The 13008-nt window shown below is 45.5% G+C and overlaps 1 protein-coding gene across 1 annotated transcript in view; it reads left to right on the top strand.

Moving 5' to 3' along the window:
• Positions 1-13008, top strand: part of adad1 (adenosine deaminase domain containing 1 (testis-specific)) — an 89218-nt gene that overhangs the window by 17501 nt on the left and 58709 nt on the right. Inside the window, exons 5-7 of the mRNA XM_041175890.1 lie at positions 1679-1728; positions 1950-1974; positions 5061-5183. Coding sequence (XP_041031824.1) covers positions 1679-1728; positions 1950-1974; positions 5061-5183 — 198 coding nt within the window. The remainder of the gene's footprint in view (positions 1-1678; positions 1729-1949; positions 1975-5060; positions 5184-13008) is intronic.

Here is a 13008-nt window from a genome sequence, read left to right as displayed (position 1 = left end):
AACAGCATTCGTTTAAAATCAATTGCACTCGAAAGCAATCATTTAGCTATCATTTGACATCCACCAAAGACGCCCATGAGTGTTCTAGACATAACACAGAGAACCTCACCTGGAACAGGGATACCAGGACCCATCCCTGGAGCCAGGCCTGAGGATGGTATTCGCTGGCGAGCACAAGGTGGCTGTGCTGCCATGTAACCCAGCCAGGCTTAGCCCAAAATGCCTTCATGGAACCACTTTATGGACCCATCACCTGCAAAGCAAAGGGTGCAATGCCAGTATGGCAGAGCGAGGGTGGGACAGATCAAGACAGACTAGACCTTGGCAATGGAAACTGGCTCTTGGGACATTGCCACCACTGGTGGGGAAGGAGCCAGAGCTCGTGGAGGAGATGGAGAGGTACGGACTAGATATAGTTGGTCTCATCTCCACACACAGCATTGGCTCTGGAGCTAAACCTCTCAATTGAGGGTAGTCCCCCTCCTATTCTGGAGTGTACCCCCGTGAGAGGCACCAGGTGGATGTGAGGATATTCTCAAGCTCCTGGCTGGGTACCACACAGTTGGAGTTTATCCCAGTGGACAAGAATATTTACCTCAATGAGGCTTCAGGTCTGAGAGGAAAACTTTGACTGTTTGTGTTTATGCACCAAGCAGCAGCTCGGAATACTCTGTCTTCTTGGAGACAGTGGGATTGGTGCTTGATAGGGTGCCAACTACCGGCTCTGTAGTCTTACTGGGAGACTTCAACGCTCACCTGGGGAATGATGGGGATACCCGGAGAGGGGTGATTGGGAGGAATGGCTTCCCTGATCTGAACCCGAGTGGTGAGTTGTTATTGGATGTCTGTGCTAGTCATGAATTGTCCTTAACGGACACCATGTTCAAACACAAGGATTCTCATAAGTGTAACTGGTACCAGAGCATCTTGGGTCAAAGGCCAATGATTGACTTTATAGTTGTGTTATCAGACCTAATGCCGTATGTTCTGGACACTCGAGTGAAGAGAGGAGCGGAGCTGTCAACTAATCACCACTTGGTGGTGAGCTGGATTCAGCACGCAGTACGTGGGACAGTCACAGGAGGCCCAGAAATGCTGTGAGGGTCGCCAGGGAATGTCTGGTGGACGTTTCTGTGTGAAATTATTTCAGCTCCTATCTCCAGAAGAATTTCTCTTGTATCCCCGGCGAGGTTAAGGACTGTGAATCTGAATGGACCATGTTCAAGACCTGAATCGTTAAGGCGGCTGCAAAAAGCTATGGTGTGAAGGCGGTCAGTGTCTGTCTTGGCGGCAACCCTAGGACCCGCTGGTGGACACCAGTGGTGAAGGGAGGCTGCCAGGTCGATGAAGGAAGCCTTCTGGGCAATCTCGCGGATAGGTCTCCAGATTCGATTGAAGGGTACCAGCAGGCCAGGGGGCTATAGCAGCAGCAATCTCTGAAGCGAAAGCTTGGGCTTGGGAGGAGTTTGGAGAGGCCATGGAAACTAACTGTTGGACGGCATCAAAGTTGTTCGGACAAACCATTCGGGGCCTTAGGAGGGGTTGGCCGGTTGTTGCCCAAGCTGTTCTGAACAAGGGTGGGGAAATGATGACCACAACTGGGGAGATCGCAGAGAGGTGGAAAGAACACCTGAGGAACTCCTCAACCCAGTGGACGTGACCTCCTTACAGGAGGCAGCGCCAGAACCTTCCAGTGAGATCGTATATATTGCTGTTGCTGAGAACACTGTGGTGGTTAAGGCCTCTGTTGGGGTTACGCAGCAGAGGTGGATGAGATTTGTCCAGAGATGTTGAAGGTGCTGGACAATGTTGGGGTGTTGTGGTTAACATGCCCCTTCATTGTTGCGGGGACAGTACCGGTGGATTGTGGCAAACAGGTGGTGGTCTCCATTTTTGAGAAAGGGGACCAGAGGTCGTGTTCCATTTATAGAGGAAATCACACTCGTCAGCCTCCCTGGGAAAGCTTATGCCAGAGTGCTGGAGAGGAAACTTTTTCTGTTAATTGAACTTCAGATTCAGGAGGAACAGTGTGGATTCTGCCCTGGTTGTGGAACAGTGGACCAGCTCTTTGCCCTCTCACAGATATTTGAGTGCTCGTGGGAGTTTGCTAATCCAGTCATTTTGTGGAACTAGAGAAGGCATACGACTGCGTTCCTCAGAATATTTTGTGGGTGGTGCTGTAGGAATATAAGGTGCCGGTGCTGCTTCTGCATGCTGTCAGGTTCCTCTCTTCGCAGAGCGAGTGTTGTGTCTAGATTCTCGACATTAAGTTGAATTCATTCAAGGTGGGCGCCAAGGGTATGTCTTGTCTCCACTCCTGTTCGTGATTTTCATAGACAAGCTATCAAGGCACAGCCAAGGTATGGAGAGTATCCCTTTTGGGGGCTTGAGGGTGATGTCTCCACTGTTTGCAGATGTTGTGCTTCTTGCCTCATCCAACTGTGATCTTCTGCGTGGAGTTGAACATTTCACTGCCGAGTGTGATGCGGATCAGCACCTCCATGATTCTCTGCCGGAAAAGAGTGGGTCATTCTTTCCAGGTGAAGGGGGAACAGCTTTCCTTACTGGAGGAGTTGAAGTACCTTGGGATCTTATTGACGAGTAATGGCAGGGGGGAGACGTGGCCCTGCTGTCTCCCTCCTCTCTCACCCAGCCCTCTCCTCCCTCGCACCCCCACCCCACCCCCCAGTGTTCCCCTCCCTCACCTGGTCCCTCCTCTCCCAGCCTCCTCCTCTCCCCCTTCCCTCTCCCTAGCGCCGCCGCCCCCCCCTCTCAATTTCCCCCTCCCTCACCCGGTCCACTCCTCTCCCTCGCGGCTTCCCCCAGCTCCCTCTCCCCCTCCCTCATGGCCTCCCCCATCTCCCTCTCCCCCTCCCTCTCGGCCCCCCCATCTCCCTCTTCTCCCTCCGTCTCCCTCGCCCAGCCCCTCCCTCGCTGGCTAAGGTTACCCTTTCAATTGATAGAAGCCACGGATCTGGAAGGCTTTGCTGAAGAAACTTTGGTGACCTGTTGCAGTACATCTCGTAAATGGTATGCACTGCAGCCATGTTGTGCTGGTGGCAAAGGGAGTGATTTTTTAAGGTGGTGGAAGGGATACTAATCAAATGTCCTGGATTAAGTGTTATTGGAGCTGCACTCGTCCAGGCAAATGGAGACTATTCCATCACACTCCTGACTTCAAGCTTGTAGATGTTGGCCAGGCTTTGGTAATCAGGAGTTGTCATTTGCTGCAAAATACCAAGCCTCTGACTTGCTATTTTAGCCACAGTCTTTGTGGCTGATCCAATAATGTTTTTGGTAAATGGTGATGGGGTATTCAACAATGGTAATGCTGTTGAATGTCAAAGGGAGGTGGTTTGACTCTCTTGGTGAAGATGGTAATTACCTGGCTTTTGTGTGTGATACTACTGGCACTAACCCACAAAAGTTTGAATGTTACCTTGGTCTTACTGCTTGAGGGCACAGACTGCTTAGTTATCTGAGGAGTTGTGAATGTAATTGACTACTGTGTTCATCAACAAGCATCCCCATTTCTGATCTGGTGGAGAGAAGGCTATGGATAAAGCAGCTTAAGAAGATTGGGTCTAGGACTTGCTCTGAAGAGCTAATGCAGTCTTGGAACTGAGATGATTGGGTCCATCAACACAACTATCTTTGATTATATTAGGTGTGACTGGAGCCAGTGGAGAGTCTCCCCCTGATTCCCATTGACTTCAACTTTACTAAGGCTGATTGATGCCACACTTCGTTAAATGCTGCCTTGGCTTCAGGGGCAGTCACTCTCACTTCACCTCTGAAATTCAGTTCTTCTGTTTATGCTTAAGTTTGTCCTGTAATAATGTCTGCAGGTGAGTGGTCATGGTAGAACTCAAATTGAGCATCGGTGAGCAGGTTATTCATGACTAAGTGCCATCTGATAGCAATGTCGCCAACCCATTATATCTTTCTGATGATTGCGAGTAGTTGAATAGGGCTGTAATTCGCCACTTTGGATTTGTTCTGCTTTTGTGGACAGGATATGGCTGGGCAATTTTTCACTTTGTCAGGTAGATGCCAGTGTTGTACCTGTACTGAAGCAGGTTGGCTAGGGGCCTGGCAAGTTCCCCAACATTGGTCTTCAATACTACAACAGGGATGTTGTCAGGGCCAATAGTCTTTGCTATATTTGTGCATTCCTCCATTTCTTGATATTATGTGGAGTTAATTGAATTGATTGAAGGCTGGCATCTGTTGTAACTCTTTCGAGTACAAACACGTTTCCATCTGTTCCTATTCAGATGAAGTTACATTGTTTCATAGTTTGCCAATTTGAGATTTGAATTCTTGATCTTGGGGTTACAAGCCCAGTACCATAACCACTTGGCTATTTAGGCCAAGCCCCCGGCATCTGTTGTAGTGGGATCCTCAAGGGGAGGTTGAGATGGATCATCCGCTTAGCATTTCTGGCTGAAGATGATTGAAAATCCTTCAGCCTTGTCTTTTGCACTCCCTTGCTGGTCTTTGCCGTTAATGAGGATGGGGATGTTCATGGAGCCGCCTCTCCTCCTGTTAGATTTTTAATTGCCCACTACTATTCATTATTGGCTATGGTAAGGACTGCAGAGCTTTGATTTGATCCATTGATTGAGAGATCACTTGTCTCTGTCTATAATGTGCTGCTTCTGCTGTTTATCATACATGTTGTCCTGTGTGTAGCTTCTCCAGGATGGCACCTTAAATTATTTAGGTACTCCCAGTGCTGCTCTTGGTAAACCAGGTTTGATCCCCTGTTTGATGGTCACTATGAAAAACTAAGCTGGGTACAAACTACAACTGTGGTTTTCAATGATTTATGGAATATATTTTCCTTAAACTTAATTCATTTTGCTTTGATAATTGCTATGCAATATGGTGTTATGTTTTAATGTTAGAGTAATTTTTCCTGCTGTACTTATTTATCAAGGTAACCTTATTGTACGATCATATTTTAAAGTTTTCCATTTCTACAACATACAAATGTGGCTTACTTATGTTTTGATTTGCATATCCATAAAATATTTTTAAATATCTTCTTACAGAAGGAAGGAATTCATATTACAAAGCTGTTTCTATAGCCTGCAGAGATGTTTTCAACAAGTTGACTGCTAACCTGCCTGAGCACCAAAATTGTAGCAGTTCTTTGGCTGCTTTTGTAGTTGAAAGACGTAAGTAGAACATAGTTTAAGTCTGTAGCTCAAAGGCCCAGAAATTCGATCATACCAAAAACAGATGGGCAGGGTGGCACAATATTTGTACTGGCTCCTGATTAGAATCACTCAAGTGTGCAACCATTGCTACCTGTGATACTCATGGCACTCAGTGGATGTCCTTACCTGAAAATTCTGACATTCTTGCATTCAAATGCGCTCAAACGATCAGCGATCATTTGGTATCAAATGTTCCCATTTGGAAAGAGTACTTTGTGCAGTCAGCAACATTTTGCCATCTTAGACGTCAAATGCGATCAATGGCATTGAGTGTGTTCGAAGACATCAAGTGTGCTGATCAACCTGCATTGAAAAATGCAAGGAAATCAATTACAGAAATAATATCTGAATTTATTCACTTTTTGCATTTAGTCCAAAAATTCTTTCCATGATATATGCTTGAGAGCACCACCTGTTCCCCATCAGCTCTTAATTGATTTTATTTATTTGTTAATTGTTGTCATGGGAAGAAAACTTGTGACGTGGGAATCTCGGAGTTCCTGGTGCCTCCCCACCCCAGTGATTCCCAGTCCCCCAGTCTCAGGCTTACATCAGTCCCACCCCCAGTCTTGTGGAGTGGGGCTGCAGGCCCCACTCCACACCATCTCCCCCTCCACCCCCACACCCGTACTCCATGCAGCCTCCGAGGCTTACACTGTCCCTCCCCACCCCTTCCTCCTGTCTGTTCCTAGTGTTGGGTCCCCAGGCTCCCATCGCCGAACTTCGGGCCTCTTGCCTCACCACTGAACTCCAAGCCTCTACTCTCTTCACGTTTTCCCCCCACCACCACCCTCCCGACTCAACTTCCCCAACCCGCTCCTGAGGCCACACCAGCTGGAAAATTGTAGCGGAGCCAGCCTCACCATCACTTCTGGTCCCAGCCAGCCCTGCAATCTGAGCTCTCCAGAGGGCAGGGGAGGAGAGGGCGGGAGGAGAGGAGGGGGGAATTGGGGGGGGGAAGAAGAAAACTGCTGCAAGCAGGTAGGGTTGGGGTCGCGGGGAGAAAACTGCTGAAATCCGGGGAGAAGGGGATAGGATGGAAGGCAGAAGAAAATTGCTACGGGGTAAAGATGGGGGGAGGTGGTAGGGGAGAAGAAAACTGCTGCATGAGGGGGAGCAGGTGTCTGCTACACTAGTTTTAGGTTATGATGAAAAATACAAAAGTTGTTTATTAAAACATATTAGAGCAGAGATTACTTTTTCTAAAGTTAACTCAGCTTTAGGATGTTTGAAGCTAAAGAAATTCAGAAACATGGAGAACAAACTCTGATCATTTTTGGTGTCAGAATGCTTAAGATAAGTGATTTGCTAATTGCAAATATTCGAGTGCTGCAGTTTGAGGCACTTGATGTCATTTACACTACTTGCAATTTTAAATGAAAGCTAAATGATTGCTCTTGAGCGTAATTAATATCAAATGATGGCTAAACGATTGCTTTTGAGCGTAGTTGATGTCAAATGAGTGCAAATGAACACTACTGAACAAATTATGTCAAAACTTTCAGGTACGTATTGGATGTCTGTGCTCCCACTTGAAGATGAAATGCTGCTTGTTTTAAAAGAAAGATGGGATTTGGCCCCACTAGGAAGCAAAGAAACAATGCTGAACAAAGGAATTGCTGCTAGATCAGGTTTTTAAGGAGTACCTTGAAGGAGGAAAGAAAAGGCAGAGAAATTGATGGAGGGAATTCCAGAGTTTGGCAGCTAAAGATAGGGTGCCGATGGGGAAGCAGTTAAAATTTGGGATGTTCAAGAGGCCAGAATTGGAAAAGCACAGATGCATGGTGCCTTTAAATGGCGCTGATGTGTGGTCCTTCATCCGCTTAGTACCACTTGTTGCCAGTCAAGTTCTGCATGTGATGAGTCATGTGTTGGATATGCCAAACTTGCAAATAGGTCCTGCAAGAGGCACAGGACCGCAAGTTAAATAACATTTTCAGCTTTTAGGATAATTTTGAGCACTTCTGAAGCCAGTAGAGTTGCTTACACTAATCTGGCAAGTAGTGCACTCCCAGCTCATATTGAGCATGTACTACCTGCCGTATTCAAGACTTAGGAGGCTGTTTCGTGCTGCATGATCAAATTTCTAGGCTAAAATGTGATGTGATAATTATTTTCTTACTGTATTAGCTTTGAGCATACAACAATCCTATTGTGCCAAACCTAGTGCTAAATAATGACAAACCTTGCATTGCACCTTGTTTATGGGGTTAATATGTGTTTTGCTTTGATAGCCTAACCACAAGCTACACGTATTATAATTGTGGATTACAGTTATGAAAGATGGTAAGACAGCAAGAAGGAGCAGAGGATTAACATGAAAAACAAAAGTAACAACTAAATTTCAGGCATTGGGTGTGTTGTACAAGAGAGAGAATGTGACAAAGTCTGAGCAAGAGTGGTACAAGTTTAAGAATAATTTAGAGCTAAAGGGAGGTTATATTGCGAGATATTAAATGGTGAGATTTCTGGGTAGGTTTATTTAATGATGAAGGTACAGTAATTGAATGGTGACTAGTCTTTTGAGAGCTGTGGTTTCAATGTAGAGACATTGGTAGACAAGTATAGGGAGCAACAGAGGAGCCTTTTGGAAATGGATGCAGTATGTTTGGAAGTGTTGAAAAGTGAAGTTAGCAACAAGGTAAAAGGTGTAAATTAGTCTCCAGTTGAAGAGAATTGGAAGTCAAATTATAGGAATAAATAAATGGCTAGCTAATGAGGGAGTTTATACCGTAACAGATTCCATTTTTACTGTGCCTTTAATTCAGAAAGTGGCCCAAGGCATATGACAGAAGGTTTAGGAAAACAAAAGTGGATGCTGGGCCAAAAAAAACCAAAAGGTCAACAGGAGGGACCCATTGTGATCAGGTAAGCAGGCTTTAAGGGGAAAAGGAAGGTGGTAGGGCTTAGGGAGTGCATTCCAAAGTGTGGGAATGAGATCATTAAAGGCATGGTTGCTGATAGTAAGTCAAAATGGCAGAGAAATGCCCAAATGAGTCAAAGGAATGGGGAGTTTGGAGGTAGTGATAGTGGGGGCACTGGACGAGAATAGAGAGATGTGTGACCGTTCAGGAATTCAAATGCATGGATGAGAAATTTAAATTTGTGGGATTGGGGTGATGAGGAAACAGTACCTGATGCAGGCAGCAGATCAGCTGAAGTGTACATAGGATGTGGGATGGAAGGCTGGCCAGGTAAACACCGGAATAGTTAAATCTAGAAATGATAAAGGATTAAAGGAGAGTTTTAGCAGCAGATAAACTGAAAATAGGGTTGGACATGGGCAGTCTTTATGATGGAGGGACAGTGAGGTCAAGGTTGAAGAGGATTCCAAAATCACAAACAGAAGTTCTAGTTTAGCCTGAGGCAGTAGCTGGGGAGAGAGATAGAGTTGATGGCAAGGGTGCAGAGTTTGTACTGGGATGTGTTGGAGATGGATTTGATCACCTTAATAGATCTGGAGGAAATTGAACTTCATCCAAGACTAGATGTAGACGAAGTAAAGAATACTAAGGTGATGCTCGAATATGATTCTATTTGTAGCAGGAATATTCTCTACTTCAAGCCAAATATGTTTTTTTGGTTACACCTATTAACAGCATTACCTCAGTCATCTGGTATGTGAGAATACCTTCAATTAAAGAATGAAGTAAGCAATAACAACTGTTTTTGTATTTTACTTTCTCTGAGGAAAGGACTAATGTGACAGGCCACATGTGTCGAATGTTACATGGATAGGAAGAGTAACATTTTTTAAAATCAATATAGTAAGCAGTTGCATGAAGTGTCTTCTATACTATTAGAGCAGTTTTGCATGTAAAAACAAGTTATAAGTTATGCAGCAACAAGGTTGTTTTCGGGGATTTGATAATTCGAGGGATTGATAGCATTCTCTGCAGTCCCAACTGGTTCAATGGTAAAGGATGTCTTTGAGCAGCTGGAGAGGATCTTGGAAAGGGAGTGGAGAGATTCTGCTGTGATGATCCATGTTGGGGCCAAAGATATAGGGGAGAAAAGGATGGACTTCCTGTTAAGGAAACATCAGTTAGGAACTAAATTTAAAATTGAGATTGCTACCTATGCTACATGCTAATTATTATGATCTTGGTAGAGACCAGTAGCATTTTTATTTTTTTTGAAATCCAATAATCTAGGTATTTACTAAAAGAATGAAATAGCAAGCTGGTTTTAATAGTGAACCTTGTGTGACAAACAGCAAGCAGTAGACAGACCTAAGAGATTCCACAACCAACAGATCAGATCTAAACTCTGCAGTCCTGCCACATCAGGCATGAATGGTGATGGACAATTAAACAACTCACTAGAGGAGGAGGCTCCACAGATATCCCCATCCTCAATGATTGGAGAGCCCAGCACATCTGTGCAAAAGATAAGGCTGAAGCATTTGCTACAACCTTCAGCCATGATCACTCTCTTCCTCCTGCAGAGGTCCTGAGCATCACAGACGCCAGTCTTCAGCCAATTTGATTCACTTCACTTGATATCAAGAAATGGCTGGAGGCACTGGATACTGCAAACTCTATGGGGCCTGACAATATTCCAGCATTGGAACTGAAGATGTGCCCTCTCCCTGCTTTTTACAAGAAATCATTTTCCAAAGAAACCTAGTCTTTAAAGAGACCATCACCCCAACATACAATATGTATTTTTTTCTCTCCAGGAAAGCTCGTGGGCCATCATATAATTGACATTGTTAGAGTCCCCGTAAAGACCAATAACTTTTTAAAAGAGTTTTGAATTTCGCAGTGACCTACGAAAAGGTTCACAAAACACGATTTCAAGTTTTAAGATTTTTACTGTAACAAGCTAAGACCAACATCGACTAGACATTATCTAGTAGGCAACTATTACACTAAACTACAGAAATGGTATCCCTGCCTTTGAACTCCTTAACACAATGGAAATTTTAATGCCATTTATATCGTGGTCGTCTTGGACATGGAGTTTGAAGTCCATCTACTCCCAGTGTTAAAAGAGAGTTCTTTCTGCTTTGCCAAGGTGAACCTTCCAGCATCCTTTTAAACCAAGTCTTCTCTTAACTCAAGATTCACTTTGAGCATAATAGGATGGACTGAGCATAATAGGATGGACTCCCCATTGTAAGGTTCTGTCTGGTCCGTGGTCTCTAATTTTCCACAATCTTTGCTTCTTCGAGCCTGGGTTCCATCCACATCAGCCCTTTGGTTGGTGATTAACCTAAAAACAGTCCTTTTCTTCTACTTGGCAAAGTAGCACCTTTTGTGGGTTCTCTCTCTCCAACTCATTTGGTCTGTGGACTCTGAGGACTGGATATCGGCTACTGAGGCAGTTGTGAAATTTTCAGACTCGCTGGACCCGCCTCAGTAAAATGTGCCTTGAAATGCACGGTTTTGACTCTAGCAGGGACAGGATGGAGTCAGGCCTGCTTACCCCGGAAGTGGATCAGAAGTGGAGGCGGGCCCTGATGACGAGGACAGATCACATCTCGGTCTCGATGTAAAGGACCTTCCTGGGCGCAGTTCCCGTTGGGAGGGAAGAAACTGTTGTAGGGAAGGACGAAACTGTTGTAGTGTTGCTGATTCATGGGAGGTGATGGCTTTCAGCAAACAAGTGAGTAAGAACAATAATTGTTGGCCGACTGGTTAATTACACTGGAAGAGCTGGCCCATCTTGGGCCTTGCATAGGAAACTATAGACTTTAATGCTGACTATGAGCTTGTCTAATCAAGGACCATGCAGCATTTATTTAATGCTGGCAAAACTTCACAAATACCCAGCCATGGAAATGGCTGCATGGTGGCAACTTCAGCAGGTCCTGACACTGCGCTCTGAGATTATCATAATGCCTCAGGAGCTGATTTTTACGCTGCACGCACTTCCCCTTACCTTTCACCAACCAATTATCATGGTGTGGGCAACGAAATTGCATTGTCATTTAACCTTACAGCGGCACACTGTCATCACAGACGAGTGTGACTGAGGGAGCAGGCCAGCAGAGGCATGTGCACTCGGGAACAAGCCGTGCCATGTTGATGTGACAAGAACAAATGCTGAGCCATGCAGAAGTCACACTGCCCCCACCCCCGCCGCAACATCAGTCTATGCATAACTTGATAATCAGGTTCCTGCATTTGAATGGATGCAGGTTGTGTTGCGTTGAATGAAGCAAGAAACCTTACTTGCTCGTGTACTTTCTTCATTGTCATACCAGCATATCATAGCAGAAGACAGGTGTGGGAGAGATGACACCCTGGTTCTATGACCAGGACCTGGAGATTCAGGTATAGGAAGGGACATTCTCTATCCCAGAGAAAGGAGGAGTGAAGTTTAAAGTCCATCTCCTCCCTGCTTTGCCAAGTAAATCTTCCAGTGTCCTTTAAAACCAAGTCCTCTCCAATCAACCTTCACTTTGAGCATAATAGAATGGACAGTGTAACAAAGTGAGCTTGGCAGGTGATTGCATCCATGCTGGACAGAACAGGGGAATACTATTATTCATGGATCCACTGCCGCAACTGGTTCCATGACCTTTTGGACTCCGGCAAGATGAGTTATTTGGTACAAGCACACACATGTCCCTGTGATGGGTGACAGTTGAATGCTGCACCAACTAGGGCACACTTAGCACATGCATTTTTCCATGTTATAAGGGTAGTGTGGCGAAGGTGCTCAACTAAGCCCAAGGAGTAATGGGGTGATATGTGAACGCCCATTGAGATCCACCACCACATTGATGAGCTTCGGCCCTGGATGCAGGATAGAATGGGCTTACATCGCCCTTTGTTTCGCACTTGCAAGCAAAGAGGGTTCACAACACCAGAGAGATGGCCTGGACTGGAGTGGGTTGGTACAGCTAAGGGTGACTTGCTGTGTTGAGACAGCAATGGAGATTGCAAATGTTCTGTTCTAAATCGTTTTCAGAGATGGTGAATGGTCCATGCAGGTGCCAAAGGTGGTGTCTTGTGATCATGGTGTCAGTGGTGGAGGTGATGTTGTTAGTGCACTGAGACAATTGGGAAGCTGGTTTGAGGGGCAGTGTGAAGGGTGGGTTGTATAAGGGTTCCGCTAAAATGGTTGAAGGTACTGGCCTCGATCTGCGGGTGCTTTCAAAATGCCCAGGCCTTATTCTAATTATCTCCTTTTGTGTAGAACGATCCCTTCAGCTCATGTCCAACACCCTCTTTTTTTTCTCACTCTTCCCATCGTACCAGGCTGGCTTATCCTTTGGGCATCAGGGGAAGGAAGAGACACCCAAGGAAAACAGCATTGTATCTCACCAGCCTGCACTTCAGGATGCCAGCACATTGAAGGGAAGTAGCATGTGTTTAGTCAATGGCACATGAAGGCCACAGTCGCCCCCTGAGGAGGAAGGGCAGTTATGAAGATGATTCAGTAGGCATTGAGGTAGGGTCTCAGGAGTCACCTTACGGGGCACAGTACTTGGAGCTGAAGCAGCTGATGTGCAGACATCTGGTGGAGTTCCCCAAGACAGTGAGAGTTCATGCACTTCGAATGGAGGAATCTGAGGCTCAATAGCATGGGCAGAATTTTACGCTGACCGGGCAGGCACACGCCTGACCTGATCTGGTGTGAAATCGCATGAGATGACGTCAAGCAAGCATCCCAATGTTATCCTGCACTCGTGTAATATTTTGTTCAGTGGGTGCATGCAAAAGTTGGAAGCATGTCTGCTGACAATTAAGAGGCCAGTTGAGGTCATTAATGGCATAATTGACTATAATTTTATGTTGCCTATCCAACCTTACAGTTGGCAAAAGGGTGA

This window comes from Carcharodon carcharias, chromosome 1 (assembly GCF_017639515.1).
Source record: "Carcharodon carcharias isolate sCarCar2 chromosome 1, sCarCar2.pri, whole genome shotgun sequence".
NCBI classification, from domain to species: Eukaryota; Metazoa; Chordata; class Chondrichthyes; order Lamniformes; family Lamnidae; genus Carcharodon; species Carcharodon carcharias.
Note: the sequence above shows the minus strand (reverse complement) of the source record. Positions and strands in the feature narration are given on the sequence as shown.